Raw genomic sequence first — 17,833 nt, 5'->3', positions numbered from 1 at the left:
ATAGGACCTTTCAACCAAATCTGCGTTTTCTGTCTCGGACTCCATAGGATTTTTCACTCTAAAACCATACAGACATAGGGATGTGTTCACCGTCAATTCGTCGGTTCAAAAGTTTCAACTCCCGGCTCGAGGGGGACCCCCGGTCTCTCGAAGTTCCCCTCCGGTCGCACTCTTTTTTTATTGCTCCTTTGGTCACTTTAGATCGATCAATTGAAGTCGATTGAAATACGCTCGGCCGTGTACCTTAGGGGGCTAAACTCATTCGAAATAGGAGTTTCACTTTTCCTCTGTCGCGGACCGTCTTTTGCAGTGAACGTGTGAAACCGACAGGACACCTCTGGGGCTCAAAGGGGTGGAGCGGTTTTCGCGACATTTCACGAGGTAAGGGGAAGTGGGAGGCGGATGGACACACTCACGCCCAAAGGCGTAACTGAAACTAGTTTCGTTCATGGCGCAGTTCGTCCCCGCTAGATGGCCCAAACCGGGAGTCGAAAGAAAAAACTTTTTTTCGAAAACTGGGAGTAGCTTGGTAAATACTCTCTTTTAGGATTACAGGCTCACGTTCACTTACCGTCGTGTTCTTGCGCTCGGAACATTGGGGCGGGGACGTCGCTCGCTCCTTTACACTACCGCCGCTAAAGGTAAACTTACGCCGTTTGGCTGCGTAAGTCTGGGGGGTTCATTCTTACCTTCCTTACTCCATAACCGCCAGATTTGACCTGTCTTCTCTGACGAGTCAACCGACATGACGCGTAACTTAGTTTGCGTTCGATTTTGAAACCTAGAACTATTTCAAACACCTCCGCAAAACGACTGGTTGTCTTACCATTGACCTCTATGGTTCCAAATCACTTTAGAATGGACCGACCTAAAACCTGAAGGAGAGCCGCCACACCATCTAAGGGCCGGACGATCGGGGGTCCGTACGATGAGGGAGCGGAGGGTTTTTGGAGGGTGAGCTGGTAGGTGGACGGGGGAGCCATTGGGTTCATTAAAGTCGACATTCTCCGTACGTTGAAGCTTACGAGACGAGTTGCCTACTGGACGTTACTTCGTATGTTTGACAATTCTACTTACTGCAATGCCACATTTATATGGATGAAGAAAAAGCAACACCCCACCAGACCGGGGTTTTTGGTCGAGGAAAAGTTCAGGAGTGCTTTCAGTATTCTGCCACCACGATTTTGGATTGTGAGGGGTCGGGGGTTTTGGTTTTCATTGGTGGAAACCTAAAATTGATCCGGTCCATCCATTCCCTGAAAAGGTGACCTATGGTGGATGGTATTGGGGACGTAATATCGTTGTTGTTTTTATTATTATTAATATTATTATGTATCGTTATTATTAACCTCGCCCCCCGTCGGACAAGGAATCACAAGAGATTCCCCTCCGGAGTGGAAGGGTGTTGAAACTTTTGGGGACCGTTTTCCTACGTTTTTGAAAGCAGGATTTTTCTAGGAACTTTTATAACTGGTGGTGTCGATGCTCTAAAAAACCAGAATTTTGCAAGAACTCTTACAAATGTCAGTAGTACAAGATGGCCTGGCGAGAAGAGTCGCCTTTCGAAAACAAACCAAGGGGTCTTGCAAGAAGACTTGCCGGATCCTATGGGGGTGCAAGACAATTGTTGTAAGAATTTTACAAAACCAACGCATGTTTGAAGCAATCTGTAGTACGGGCGAAGGATAAGAATTTGGCAAAAGTCGGCCCTCTCAAAAACAAACCAAAGGTCTTACAAGAAGACTTCATCCTTTTGGCGAGAGATTTTTGTAGAACTGGTTTACAAACACTATTGGAAGAATTTGACAAAACTTTTGTTGGGGAACAATCTTTGTAATTGACGGATGACAAGAATTTTGCAAAAGCGGTCTTCGAAAAATAAAACAAGGGTCTTACAGAAGACTTTCCATCCTATTGCAAGAGATTTTTGTGTAAGGGAATTTTACAAAAACTATTGTAACAAATACTTTGATTACGGGGATTGGACAAGAATTTTGCAAAAGCGGTCTTCTGAAATAAAACCCAGGGGGTCTTACAGAGAGACTTTCGCATCCTTATTTGCAAAGAGATTTTTGTAAGATTTTACAAAAAACTTTGAACAAATCTGTGTAATGACGGGATGATAGGAGAATTTTGTAAAAGTCGACTTCGAAAAAATGATCTAAAAAAAATACCCCAAAACGGGTCTTACAATAATAAATCTCTTGCTATTGTAGCCAAATACAATTTCTTGTAATACCGTTTACAAGGTACCATTGGTAAATGATTTTATTACAATGTAATAAGACTTGTATTTTTGTTATTATAAGGACATTAGCACAAGTTCGCAGTTTTTTTTTTAGAGGACCCATTCACCTGACTGGTGACCCAAGTAATCTACTATATACCTATCAGAATGAATTGAAACCCTTAAACTGATAATTGTGTACATTGTTCCTACTGTGGCCTTCGTCGACGCACTTTCATTTAAGACAAATGAGATCGTTTTCCCCTCGCCCTAACCTTCCAACCCGAATTACCGCCAAAGGTCCCCTGTACAGGTCCCACCCCCATCTCCCGGACCCACGAGACCTCCACACGGTCTGGGACCTAAGAGGGGGAAAAAACCGTGCCTCCGGTTGGTGGTTAGGTAGCCCCACTCCGTTTTTGTCCGCCCCGGTTCAATAGTTTCGTATTACGGCCATTGTTCGATCTCGAGTGTCGTTGTTTGGCCAAGGTCGTCGTTGAGGACTTGCCCCCCTTACGAACCGTCCCCGACGGCCCGAAAGAAGGTATTTCCACCGACCTGTCGTCCAAACGTCCACACAACTGAAGCTCTAGCGGAGGTTTTCCGGCAGCATGTCCGGTTATGGGGTCGGTCCCGTTCTTCGTCTTGGTGTGCATTTTTTTGGTTATGTTTTGTATTGGTCCGCAAGTCCCCCTGCCCGTTCACTATCAGGGCCTAGGCAGGAAGATAATCGACCAGAAACAAGGATTCACAATAGCGTGATGTAGTACTGTTGATCGTCTTTTGATAGGCATAACACGTATTTGTTGTTTTTGTCAACATCTAGCTCACTCAGTTCTTAACGTGAATCCATTTAATAAAGGGGCTGTGTCCAAAATATATACATTGATTCTGAATAACTGCCCTCCACATGGGACAAAGCTAAAGAAGCCTGGGAAGGAGATATTGGTGATTATATCTCAGAGGTAGCCTGGGAAATAATTGTTTCACATATACACACCTCTTCTTTCTGCATTAGACATTGATTAATCCAATTTAAGGTAGTACACCGGCTGTATTACTCCAACGACAGAGTTAAGATCGAGGGAGGGAGAGGGCGCACCGGTACCGGCACTGTTGTTATTAGCATCTGGTGCTAGCTGCGTTAACGGATATAAGAAGAAGATGTTCCTACAACAAGGGTGGAGGATAGCTCCCTCCTTTCAGACTGAGAGGCTGATACTACAGCTCAGTGAGGTAAAGAAATCTAAGTGTTTAGATAGTTAACTTTAGTCAAAATTATCTCAGTGGGTCTCAAACGGTTTGGTCACAATTTATGTAAACAAATATTTCGAAGGCACTCCTTTATGATTATTGGGACAAACAGGTTTTAAATCATTTCAATGTATACTATAAGACAGTAAACCAAAAATATAGTTTAAAACAGAGGGATACAAAAATATGCATAAATAAATAATTATTAACTAGGTAAAATAAGATATGAATGAACAACAAAAATAAAATATGTTACATTTATTTGTTATTGGCTATGGTGGGTTATTGGTTATGTTCACATACTTATTTGATTATTAAAATGTAAACCGATCTTTTTCATTTGGGTGTTTTAGAGTTGTACCCCCTAGATCAGGGGCTGTATTCACAAAGGATTTTAGGGCTAAAAGTAGCTCCTAACTGGCGAATTTAGGAGAAACTCCTAAGCATAATGGGCGTGTCAGTCTTAAATTTAGGACTCCTAATTTTATTCACTAAGAGCAATTCACAAAGTATTTTAGGCCTAAAAGTAGCACCTAAGTCTGGGAGAGCTTAAAAGTCCTCGAGAGGACTCCTAACTCAGTAAGACCTATTCACAAAGAATCTGAAAATGGCTGAGAGACGAAATGTTTTGGAGACAATGGAAGACTGTGAATTGATCAAGAGATATAGGCTAAATCGTGAGGGTATCAAACTTGTTGTGGAATTAGTGCGGGATGCAATAACATCCCCGACTAACAGGAATAACCCGATTAGTCCGGAAATAAAATGTTTGGCAACACTACGATATTTAGCAACAGGGAAAATGCAACTTTGCAATGCCGACGATTTAGGAATATCGCAACCATCAGTCAGCTGTGCCATAAACCAAACCATCAACGCGCTCTCTAGACCACATATCATCCAACAGTTTATCCGGTTTCCTTTGGACAATCAACAACTACACAGGATCAAAGCCAACTTCATGGCAATGCAGGTATGCCCGGCGTGGTCGGTGCTATTGACGGGACGCACATAAAAATAATTGCGCCATCAAAAGATGAGGACGTGTTCGTCAATAGAAAGAAAGTACATTCCATCAACACGCAGATTGTTTTCATTCATCATGATAGGGGGACTTGAATGGCGGTATGGGCTGTTATTGAAAGTGTTTAAGTGCTGGAAATATGCTCATTGGATAATAGTTTGCAGGGTGCTTTTAATTGCCTCCTCGATTTAATGCAATTTACGTATTTTTATTGTTTGCTCTCTCTCTTTAACGTGCATATACAACGTCATTATCGTGGTCTGCACAAACTTGTCATCATGCGTGTATTCTGCTAACTGCACTGTCCATAACTATTGGATAGGAATACATTTATAGCCTAGGCTATTTCCTTGTTTTTCGGTGATTTAGTGGGCTCGTTTGTGGGATGTTGCGGATGAGTTTCACCGAGACCGCCTACTCTGAACAACCAATCACCGTACTGACCGCTTCTAAACTCATGCACGAGAATCGACGTCATCCATAGCAACGGCGCGTCACTCTTAGTGATTTATCCTTAGTATGAGTAGGTCTCAGCGGCTTTGTGAATAACTTTTAAGAAAAGACTCCTACGTAAAATGTTTTAGCGCGAGTTAGGAGCACTCCTAGCGGTAAGATAAAATGCTTTGTGAATACGGCCCCTGATATGGAAGTATATAATATAGTCGGAGAGGCATTTGCTCTCCACTTGACGCTGTCAACAGACACACCAGGCTCCATGGTAACCGCTGACCAAATGCTATGGGTAAACTGTACATGTCCCTCCCTCCTGCAGACATCTGGATCACTTTCTCTCTGCTGCTGTCTGAGGGCATTACGGGGTGGTATGACCTTAATTCACTTCTTAAATCTCCTCTTTTTTTGCCCTGGCTTTGTTTTGATGTGTCTGCCTCTCAGTCTGAGAGATAAGCTGCCAAGATATGCACTTCAAAACAATTGCCTATATTTATGCGTTAGCCAAGCAGTAATAAATCCCAGGGACATTCAAGCTAAATAGTTGATGCAAGACGCAAGTTTCTACTTAGCAAAGTTTCTACACAACAAATCATTTTCACAAGACCCTTTTACAAAGTATGAGGAGGTTCAACACAATTTTGATTTTCAATATAATTACATTTTGTGCAAGGTTTAATTCAGTTTGGAAGTAAATATAAGCCTTCTATTCATTGTAAAGAAAAATGTTGAGTGTGAACTCACCAGGACTCTTCCTGTCAGTGTCTGAGCTGATATCATGACCCCGGCCCAGTCTTTGACCGAGGTCATCCAGCCCACCTCGCTGGCCGCCGGGTCTTCCTTATCAACGCGCTTGATGCCATCGCCTGTGGTGATCCGATGGACCGTCTGGGAGGAGAGGGGATGCAGAAGTTAGCAGTGAAACATGTGATGCAGAGACAAGAAATGATTTATTTAGAAAGTCTGCAAATCAAACAATCACTATCTTCAAAATAAATGTTAATATTAGCATTGAATAGTATCTTGCTTATACAATAAACTACAGTACATACAACGGCCTTTTCTCATATTCCGGTGGATCATTCCCAGTATTTTTCTTGGGGATCTCCTCTACCACAGAAAAAGACGAGTGCTTCCACAATGGCAGTGTGTTGCAAGATAAATGTTTTATTTTCCTACTTTTTATCAACAACCAAGATGCTGCCCATCACGCATCCAGGTCCCATCGTGAAGACAAATAAAGACAGAAGGAAACATTACGTTCTGTAGAGGCCCATGGCAGAATAGGTGTTATAGTAAAGGTTATTGTCTTATTATGTTGGAGATGTCCACAAATGCAGAAGCATTGAGTCCTGTGTGTGACAACAGCTTGAAATGTTATCCAAGTGAAATTGAAAGCAATAGCCTGTGTCTATAGGAGCCAGAGTGCATTGACTAAATAACATGTTATGTAACTGATTGCTCTAACTCAAAATGTTTTTTCAGTTCGCACATGTTACAACGGTGAGTGCAATATTGAAATGAAAGAAGCCACACTTCTTTTCTTAGCAGGAAGCAAGTAGCAGATAGCATTATGACTTATATTAATATCACCTTATGGCTAACGTGTTAGCATACATGGAGCATCATTACAATTATTTGGAGTAATGTTTCCAGACACTTGATAAATGTGAGTCCAGTAATCATTCTCCTTTTACTTCTATTTTGGACTCCATCAACTCTTAAAAAAGTATCTGGCTCTTTAGCTGCTAAATACTCTATCACTCTGTTCACAATGTTATTGTTTTCCCTGTAGTTTATAACAGCCACATTTCCATTATATTTTAAATTTAAAATTAATTGTTGAACCTAATCAGTGCTATGAGTTTGGTTAGTGAAGCTTTAAACAAAAAATGCCTCAAATGTTACATTTGCATGTGAAAAAAAAGTTATGTCAAATCAAAACAAGGAGCTGAACGACACTCAAACCCTTAAAAGCCAACATGATGTGGGTCTGGGCCAGTTAGGAGCACTAACTGGCCATATTCATAATTTCTATTTAATTTATTGTTAATTACTGAATTTCTGACATAAAGTAGCAGAGTACAAATGAACCTTGTGAATAGAAATGTACTACCTTCGTGTTTTGTTTGATTGACAGCTTTGTAAAAAAACAACATGAGCAACTGCTCAATACCCAAAAATCTCAGCTCCTTCTTACTTTAGTGACCAGGCTCCATGCTTCCAAAATTATCCCACGCACATGCATGCACACATGCATACAGTAAACATACAGAGTGAGCGGAGCAGAGACTCCAGGAGTGTATCCATGGCAGCCGCTGAGCTCCTGGTGTTTCCGCTCCACTGAGTGGGCTGCCTGGCTTCCTGCCTGCCTGTCTGTCTATCCACCTGTCTGTCTGCCTCTGTGTGTCTGTCTGCTGGGACTGGCATGATTCACAGAGCAGGAAATCGAGACAGGATGCAGGGGTTAGCCCTGCTCCCTGATGAAACACCCCACATCCACGAGGCTAACACGACTCAGACTCTTTACCCTCCTGCACCTTAATGTTGTCACACATCTCTCTCTCGGAGGCAGCACTGCTTGTCACGTGGGAGAAGTCGATGCCCTTTCATGTTTCAAAGTTACAACAAAAAAGTTACAACATGTGTTGCGCGCGCTTCCAATCCACCAGAAATCTTTGTTTTGCTGAAGGGGGCTGACGCACCACTGTAATAAGGCAATTAATGAATTAATGGTCTGAGAATACAGGGCATCTGTTTGCCAGCAGTCATGTTTAGAAAGAAAGGTAGGTAAGAAACGTAAATCTGAAAAGATATTCTAAATTGTTTGTGATTGGCACGGCATTTCATGAGAAGACTAAAACCAAAAGTTACAGTCATTATTTTAAACATTCACAGCTCTCAGTCCACATATCGCCTTGTGCAACGGTATGGCTCTTATCTTTGATTTTACAGAATAATGCATGACGATTACTGCCTGCATAGAGCATGATATAATTAGCTAATGTACTGGAGTAAAAGTTAACTTCTTCCCCTCAGAAATATAGTTGAGACAAAATGATCAAGTCTTCAATGGAAACAGTACTCGTATACTAGTATGTACTTTACAGCTTTTGATATAAGAAAATGTGTCAGCATCGTTTACAATAATGGTGCCCACCCACACGCCACACATTTCAACCGTCTCCATTATTATTAGCTGGCTGCACTAAGAAATGTAATCACGTTCAGAGCCATTAGTCAGAGAGAAGCAGGACCACCAGCAGACCGTGTTACACGTCCTACAGCACTAACCTGATCACAGTGAAATAACATGTCCAGCTCACTTAGCAGCTAATGCTACCAACAAGAAACAGAAATGGAAGATTCTGTGAAACTGCAATTAAGAAACGAGAGGCAACAGGTGTCAGCTGTTTTCAGGCAGTGTTTTCTATTGTTTATTTGTGAATTGCACTCAAGAGTGTGGCATCTTTCCCTCTAATAAAGTGGTAAAACAGGCCCTTTGGCAGCAGTTATGTTACACTGTGTCCCACACTAAACATATATGGGGTAAGTCACTGGATATTAAAGGAATAATAAAGTAGGATGACTAGTGCTTAGGATTGCTCATTTAATAATGAAAACATTTCAGTACTGGTTGATATGCACTCTGCTCAATAATAATATATTGCATCCTCTTATGCATTCATGGAGTAGTCAAAATCAATAACAAATTGAGCGTTTAGGCTCGTTATATTTATGGCCATGAAATTCAAATTGGTAAAATAAGCCACTTAATGAAATGAGACGCAGCTTAGTGGAAACATTTCGTTTTTCTCAGATGACGGAGCAAGTGTTTCTACAAAAGATGGGGAAATAGTATTTTTTCCAGAGGATTTGTGGTTGAGGACTTCAGAAACATTTCCAACCAATCAAATGTTTAACTCAAATGATAATTAAAACTCTTTATACAGTAATTAATTTAGTCTTGGTGGAGATGGGGGTTATGTATCTACGTTTTTGTTCAGAGACATTCTTCCTGTTGATATAGATTTCTTATTTTTCCTTGATTTTAGTGTTTCTTATTTGTATTTATTTTAATATTTTTTTTCAATAGGCTTTATCATCTAATAAGACATTTAAATCCCATTGTGTAATGTGAAAGTATTTTATATAATATTGGTAAACTAATTATTTAATGGTTGGCTCCAAAAGTGTTTAGGATTCTTTGTTTTCTCTCCAAAACACTTGCACTAATACCACAACTCATACAAAGTCTTCTCTGGCTTTTCAACACAACTATGAAAAACTGGACTTGGTATTTTATCCAACAAAGCATTCCCCTGTTTCATACACAGGATGTTTGGAGGGAAACCTTGAAGGAGGCCTAATTGGCGCCACGCTGTCGTCTCCTGGCACATTAATGACCAATTTTAAAAACTGTACACTGAGAACACATCGACCATGATATTTTCCAAAGATCAAAAGATAAATGATTCGATCTTCATGGCATGCTTCAGTCCAATTATTCTTAAAAAGGGTCGGGGTCACCTTAAGGTTAGATTGCAGGAAGGTACCTTCAGTTTGAAGATGAAGTGCTGTGTTTTTTACATTTAAATCTATCTAATCAATGTAATCACTTCCTCTAAGAAAAGCTGTAATTCAGCTGAAATCAAGAGGGGTATAACGACTCCTATAAAAAGTTGTAGTTCCTTTTCTACACATTCACTCCACTGATCTCTATTTGAAGTAGATGAAAATAGATGGGCTTAATTTTTAATAGCAGGACACCCAAGAGAAAGTAGTCATTACGCCCTTTCAGGCAGCACATCCCCTCTGTGTCACTTTGATCAATAGTCAGCCTCCAAATATAGGTTTCACAATCTGTCCTAAATCTAGTCCCCCTGACACCAGAGGTCATTGATCACCACTGCTGGCCTATTCTCAGGATACGCAATTACCATTTTTCAAACAGAACGTACATTAAGTTAGAATAGAACATGTGGCTTGTGACACAATATCTGCAAAAGTGAATACATTATTTAAAAATATATTAATAAAAAAATCTAATTAATAATAAATCAAGAGGTTGTCAGAGAAGGAAATAATTCCTAAGATATCTTATATCCGATCTATGGCCCGGCCGCTGTGTGAAGAAAGACAGTATTTAAAAGGTCCCCTATTATACTGTTGTTCATCAATATATTATAGGTCTCAGATATATACAAAACATGTCTCTGAAGTGTTTGGCTCGAAATACCAAACAGATCATGCATTGTAACATCCCATAATCCCAAAGATCGTTCAGAAATGCTGATTCTCTGTCTGTTACTTCAGATGGAAATAAGGAGCCACTCCCCACGCCCCTCTGAGAGATATTTGATTACAAAGAACACAATGGTGCTCTAGGAGGAGATTCAGGTGATAAGGTGGGGGGGGGGTTACCTTGGTTGGTTATTGGCTAATGCCATCATAAAGTGGCCAAAATGTGATCAGCTGATTTTCAGACAGGTTTTTATATAAATTGATCAGGACAAAAAGTGAGTGAATCTTTTTTCCTGAAACTTTCAGAATCTCTTTACACAGAGGGGACACATGTTTATGTATAAAATACATGAAAAAGTGGATTTTAGATAATAGGTGACCTTTAATATTGCACTTGCCTCCAAGTCTTTCCATTCATTGAATTACTGAATGAAAAGCAACAAAATGGAAAAGGTGAAAATCTACATGATTATAAATTATGAACATCAACACACACTATTTGAAATAGTTGAAAACAGCAAAAAGCGTTAAAAGTTGCTGCAAAAATCAATGAAAAAAGTCCAAGTTAAGTTAAATTAGATTTTCAAAAGATTGTACCTATATAAAAGACATACACATTTGATATAAAACTTGTTTTATATCATAATCAACTGCATGTATTGTCTTACTGAATGAGCAGAGCAGTCTCTGGCACTGATGGGTTTTTTAACGTTTGCGATAATCTGAGACCTGTTGGATCCCAGATAGTGCAATGACAGCCAAGCTGCAGCATGCTGTATATTATGCAATATCAGTAGCTAATACTAGCCATACTAATTACACTGCAAATATGAAAAGGACTTAACATGGAATATGTATGCTTTCTTTACAAGGAGGACTGACAAGCTTCATTGCAGAGATATTGTTGAAGGATCAGAGGTCTGCACGTTAAATAAATGATGCCCCCTTCAAGTGCCGTTTCTTATAAACTCATATTGAAGTATAATGTGTTAAAGCTCTCCTGCCTGCAAATAAAGTTAAATGGACACTAGCTAAATCAGGCTCTTGTATTTTGTATTAAGTAGTGCAGCAGAGTGCCAGAATGCTCTAGTTAAAAAAAAGTATCTATGATAGCTGGTGTAGTTAATTCTGTGCAGCATGTATATTCACCCTTCTTGACTTGTTGCCATTTTGTGTGTGTGTATGTCTTTGTGTGTGAGAGACACACAGTAAAGTGCCTCTCAGCTATTCCAACTTTCTGACTCGTAATTACCACTGTTCGATCCTGAGCACTCATCTCATAATTACAATATTTCAGATGGCACTTCAAAGCAGCGTGAGAGATGACTATATGTGAATCCTCCAATCATCCTCCACCCATCACCTGACACATCTAAGGACACTGAGTCACTGCAACAAGATGCACATGGCTCTCAGAGTGAGCGATGCATAACGTGCCTTTTTAGATATGAATCAAACAATATCATCATGCAGTAGAAAGCTTCTAGAAGAGAGACCACTCCCACATTATCAATGTAGCATGCCTACAGCATACAAAATACATGCCCATATATGAAAATAGGAAAAATGTGAATAAACATTAATACATTAAACGAGTATTCAAATGAAAACAATATACATTTGATCCAAGGACCATGAATATCAGTATTTTACTGTTATAGTTGTCGGGACATTTCACTTGATGTCTACCTGATGATGGTACTAGAGGAACATTTCAGGGAATTTCAAACATTTATTCAATACATCCCCTTGGGAAAGATGAATTTTTTAAGCAAATTTAGCAGCAATTCATCTAAAAAGTTGTTCTGGCTGGATTAAAGTAGTCGATCAGCTGACATTGCCAGAACCTAGAGGCTGAAAATAGTTGAGAGGCCTTTTTCAATACCTTGAACAAACAACAGCCAGTGGCACATATACTCTACGTACACATCCACCGCTGGATATATGGTGTCTGAAACCTCCAGCGGCTCTTTTGAACAAATATTGAACCAACAATAAAACCGATTCCTTCAACAAAACTTGCTGACTGTGAGTCAGAGGAATGAGTGAGAAGCTGCCACAGCTTGTCATCCCCCCTCCGTAAGTACCGTGCCATTTACAATGAACAGTTTCCTCCTTCCTCCCAGACAGATAATAGCCAGCATCCATCAGAACCCCGCAAACGACGAGTTTCATCGATTACCGTCTGACTGGGGAGGCAGAGCCACAGAGAAACAGGCTCAGTCTCAGAGACATGAGAGCTGTGAGAAGTTAGAAGAGAGCAGAACGGGGGCAGCGAACGCCCCACAGAGAGGGAAAACAAAATGGAAAACAGAAAAGGAGGAAACTGATTATCACCTCCCATCTATGAACGAAAACAATGTGTGCTCCGCTGAAGGCTCCATGTTTGGGCTGTTAGTGACATGCACAGACCGGGGGGGGGTGGGGAGGTGTTCCTCCAACACAACCTGCCACATCTCACAGCCTAGACAACTGCATAAGAGCGAGATTTACTCTTATAATGAAATCCTTTGCTTGCTAGTTGCTTAGCAACAAAAACACTGATTCATATGGCACATACCGTATGCGCCTGACACTGCATTTCTGACACTTTGGAGGAAGGTTGATTTTTCGATGAGAAAAAGAAGGTGAGAAGAAGACAGGGTTTAGTTACCAAATGAATGCCAGGAGAGAAAAAGCAGAGGGGAAGATTTGCAGTGAAAGGATGACCCATCCCTGGCTGACTCCCACAGAGGAGCACAACAGGTTGGTGGAGTCACCAGCTTCACTTGGCACAGTCTGAGCAAAAACAATAAATCTGAATGTGCTCTTGTATTCACATTTGAGGGTGTTCGACTGTGGACTCTGAAAGCAACAGCCTCATTCTGATCCTGTTTTCACTGAGATATTTCTGCACATGTATTAATACAACTTGGATAACGCCGATGGATTTTTCCAAATATTTGAACAGAGCTGAAAATCTTCTCAAATCAATATTAGCTTTCAGTCATCTATATAAGTAAAAAAAAAAAGCTTCTCGAATGTGAAGATGTGCTGCTTATTTCTCAGTTTATCAAATCATCTTGTTTATCATGCGTTTGGAATTTGTGTTAGGGTAAAAAAGCTATCTAAGGACATTACCTTTGGCTCTGGGAGCTTGTGATGAGGCTAAGCAATGAACTAATAACCAAAAGCATAACAGCAGATCAATCACTGATGAAAGTCGCCATTAGTTGCGGCCCTAATTGTTACCAGCTTCAACCAAAGCACATAAACGACACGTCTCCCTTCAAAAGGTCAGCACCACCCTGCATGCAGCCTTTGCCATTTTCCCTTGTCCACCCTCCCTTTTTGAGAGATGAATGCACACACATCAGGTCAAAAGATAAACTGCTCTATCTCTGGCGTATGTTATCAGCTTGTCCATCTTTGTCCTTTATACGAGGAAGGATACAAACTTTAAGATACAGGTAGAGGCCGATAAACATTCCAGATATGTGTTTTCCAAATGCTGGACTGCAGCCGGCTTAGGGCAGATGGGGTAGGGACTATTGTGAAACAGAAAATCTAGTGGCAGTGTGCCTTAAATGTTATGAAAATGATTTATGGGGATTACAGTGTGGCAGGAGAGTTAGCCTCCACACAGATATGAGAATGTCTGTTGGCCGTCCAACAATGTATGACAGCTGATGTGCTCTGTGTTTCCTGAATGGGCAAAACTATTCTGACTATTTGTGTCAAACAAATGGTGCTGCATGATTCCCTTGAGGCTTTCAAGCAGCAAGAACTCAAACTAAATTGATGGGGACATATACCATGGGAAACTATGCTTTGTGTGACAACCATTCATGGTCATGAAAGTATCTAACTTTTCAACCTTTAAAATCGTATCGTTTCTGATTCACATTTTTTTTAAATCTTAAAAAGGGTGAGTTCTTCCAAACTACTGAATTAAATGTGTATCCATCCCCTATAATGGTGCTGTGAATGGGATTTGCTTTGTGATGACAGAATTGTAACATTACATTAAGATTCAACAGAAACGGCTCATTCCAGACATTGTCCCTGTTACTACACAGAACAAACAGTGATACGTTTTCATAGGAACTAATTAAAATAGTTCCAGGACAAAATGTTCACAGATGGTCTTCTGGTTATCCTGAATAACAGGAAAAGTGTTTCTTTAAAAACAGCTCATTGATTTTTGTAATTTGTTATTTTTACTGCTTACAGCAGCACTAATGACATTTTGTGTTCCCCGGGTATACTGAAGGGGAGGTAGAAATCTCAAGAGGGAAATATCTCAAAACCTGGGTAAAGAAAATCTAAATAGTTTGCAATAATTAATGCAAGAGGAGATATTAGTTGGGGAAATATGTGCTTGTTTGTTTTTATTTGGGTGAACCAACCCTTTAAAATGTTCCAGATAATCCCAAATCTGAAAATATGCTTTAAAAAGGATTTCTTAAAAGTACTGAGATTTAAGAAGAATTATTAAATCCCCACTGAATACTTTTAATCTGCTATGATGCATTTTGTACAGAGGGAGCTTTTAAATTCAAACAAAAGACCATTTGTATAGCCAAATATCAAACCCTTCAGTTACATAAGGACAAAAAACAGTTTATAATAATTTAATGTTGTATCGTGCTTATGTAATAATTTTCCAATCAACCTGATGGAAGAAATAGAGAGTGGTACACCAACAAGTGTCAGCTGCACTTATAAAGATGTTGCTCAGTAAACTCAACTAGTAAAATTGTGTCTATTTGTTACTATGACACATTAAACTGGGAGTAGCAGTTGATTATTCATGCATATACTGATTGGGCCTTGACACATATTTAATTACGAGCCCGTTTCATTAAACTGGCTGGACACATTGGTGTCACGCACAGGCTGTTGTACACAACACATAGGCTTATAATGTAGTCATTTTGTTGGGGTGTGGTGGTTTATGAAATGACCTGGCGTACCTTCTTTTTGGCGTTACAGTGGCAGCACACAGTCCACAGGTATTTGAGAGTTCTCCACAGCAGGATTATGAAGAGACCCCCAAAGAAAGTGACCATGGAGGAGGCGAGGAAAGCCCACCACATCCGCTGGCCGTTGCTGTCACAGGGCACATCTGGTGAGAAGGGGATGATGACATTCATCTTGGAGATTTGGATTGAAGGATCCTGGTTGAATTTCTCCCTCTTGGACATTATGGGCCACTGGCCACCTGCCAGCCCCCCAACAATCCACTCAACCGGGATTCAGGCGCTCTTCGGAGCTCCAGCCAGCGCCCACTGATGCCCCAGCGGCTCAGCCATGTTAAGTCAACCACCTTCCGCTCCTCTGCCTTTTCATCTGCCTTCACCAAGCAATGCCGTAAAAGTTGAGTCGATAGCAGACACAAGCACAGTAATAAAAACTTCTTTTGAAATCAGGATATCAGATGTGCGCCTCACTATGCGCGTTCATAGCTGGAATTGCGGTTTGATCAGTGCGTAAAAATCCAATTTTCTTGCGAAACACCGTAAAAATTCACAATTTCCCTTACTGTCCCGATGGATAAAACTGAATAAGCACAACTATGATATAAAAGCGAGACGCTTTCCCTGCCAGGCGATGGATCCACTCACTCCACCTTATTCAGCAGCGCAGCTTTCAGCAGGTCCGCTACTTGAGCTACGCACCGCGCACTGTTGAATGCGCTCCTCCTCGCGTTAGAAAGGTCGCTGTTTATCGATATCCTTTAATGTAAATCGGTTGAAACAACGAGGGTTTCTTGTATTGAGCAGCGGAAATAGTCATTGTCGCTCTCCGGGCTCCTGCTGCCGCCTGTCACATCCATTTGTCGGGAGATGGCATCGCAGATTTACAGGTAGTGGGGAGGAGCCATCAGTAGCAGACGTCGATGCTTATCTGGATGTCTGTTATTTATAGTGACCGCTTCATACATTTTTCATGATTAGAAATGAGTGGTTACAGCCTTGTTGCTTTGAAAGTATTAGTGGGGACTTTCAGTTTGTAAAACGAATGACACCATGACTCTTTTACCTCGTTTTCGTTGTTCTAAATGGACGAATTTACCAGAAGAACTGTTAACAGAACTACAACCGATTTGTAGCAGAGGATCAACACACAATTGTGTATTAAGGAACACATCCTCATTAAAAGTAGCATATTAACTTAATACTTCAAGGCAGGAGCATATCCAACGGTGGTCAGCTCTAACATTAAAAAAGGAGAATCACATCTGTTCATCAATTTAGAATATAAACAATGTGAAACTATATCCACAGACTGTTATTAAACAAGTGATTAAACAGTGGCATCTCCTTCAACAGTGGCAGTTTACTCACCCTAGTGGATAAAAGGAGAATTGATCGTCGAGGTCCAAACTATCATAAACCTGTTAAATCTACCAAAAGCTAGAATAAAACTATACAAATGATAAAAATGGTTACCCACCCACACAATATTTAAATGGAAAACACAGACCACTTGCATTCCAATAAATGTACTCTGTTTTTAATATTTTATAGAAGTATTAACCTTCATGAGGAGAAGACCTAAAGTGTTTCATCCAACTTGAACATGAAATGCTGAAAACGTGAAAAATCCAAGAGGTGTATGTAAATGTGTAAAGTTGACAGCCAACCATGAACCACAAATAAAATATCCCTTCTTTAAAATCCACTTGACAAAGAGGAACGGTATTGGCAATACCAGTAGAAAACAAACTGGGACAAACTGTGGTGCTAAGAAAATACCTGCTGTGTAATAAAAGTTGTAGTGTTAACAAATCCAACAATGGATGGTGAGTAGCAAATATGTTTAGCTTGGCACAACATTACTTTTTGGACTGAAATGATGAATGGAAAAAAGAATATGCCACCAGAGAGCCAAATATAACAAGACTGCAGTTCCAATTCAAGCAAATTTGCCTCAATTTCTCGATAAATAAGAACATCAATTGGAAAATATCATCCTTCCTATTAACTAAACAACTACATTTGTATAACAAAAGTTCATAACCAACATCTTTGATTAGATAAATTAAATGGCAGGAAAATATGTATAAATATAGAGACGGGAACACAGTGGTCCACTCTTATCTTCACTTCAAGAATAAAGTCTTCATTTTTCATCGATGCATACTTCCTGTGGTCCGACATATTCATGGGACAAAGTGGGATTAAAAGGAGTGCTACTAGATGTAAGGGAAAATAAAACATTCAAGTATTAAATACTAGTGTAAACAAATCTATCTGTAGTACAGTACATCACTATTGTAGTGGGAATATGACATGATCATCAGTGCTCATATTGCTATATGTGAAAAAGCATTGGAGTTAACCATGTTAGCTGTACCGATTCACCGTGTACCCCATAATAAAAAAACACCCCTTCTCTTCTGCTCGGAGTGACGTGCAGTGACAGTCGAGACTACGGTGCTCCACCTGGAATCCACAGTACTTTACTCTGCTCCTGCTCCACGATGGTCAGGACCTGAGTGCAAATGTAGGAGACGCTGCCTCCTTGGACAACGCCTGCAACACAGTGAGGGGGGGGGGGGAGATTTACATCAGAAGTGTTAGGCATTTCTGTCAGATTAGGTTTAAATTTAGCTTTTTATATATGAACTTCTAGCACTGCACCTAGCA

The 17,833-nt window shown here is 40.3% G+C and overlaps 1 protein-coding gene across 1 annotated transcript in view; it reads right to left on the bottom strand.

Moving 5' to 3' along the window:
- LOC104967404 (calcium-activated potassium channel subunit alpha-1-like) overlaps window positions 1–16,017 on the bottom strand; it is a 16,242-nt gene extending 225 nt beyond the window's left edge. Inside the window, exons 1-2 of the mRNA XM_010796829.1 lie at window positions 15,155–16,017; window positions 5,700–5,843 (exon numbers count right to left, since the gene is read on the bottom strand). Of these exons, the coding sequence (XP_010795131.1) occupies window positions 5,700–5,843; window positions 15,155–15,385 (375 nt within the window). The 5' untranslated portion in view covers window positions 15,386–16,017. The remainder of the gene's footprint in view (window positions 1–5,699; window positions 5,844–15,154) is intronic.
- Between the last annotated feature and the right edge of the window lie 1,816 nt (window positions 16,018–17,833).

Source organism: Notothenia coriiceps, unplaced genomic scaffold, assembly GCF_000735185.1.
Source record: "Notothenia coriiceps isolate Sejong01 unplaced genomic scaffold, NC01 NC01_scaffold00002397, whole genome shotgun sequence".
NCBI lineage: Eukaryota > Metazoa > Chordata > Actinopteri > Perciformes > Nototheniidae > Notothenia > Notothenia coriiceps.
This window is presented reverse-complemented; position numbering and strand designations above follow the sequence as displayed.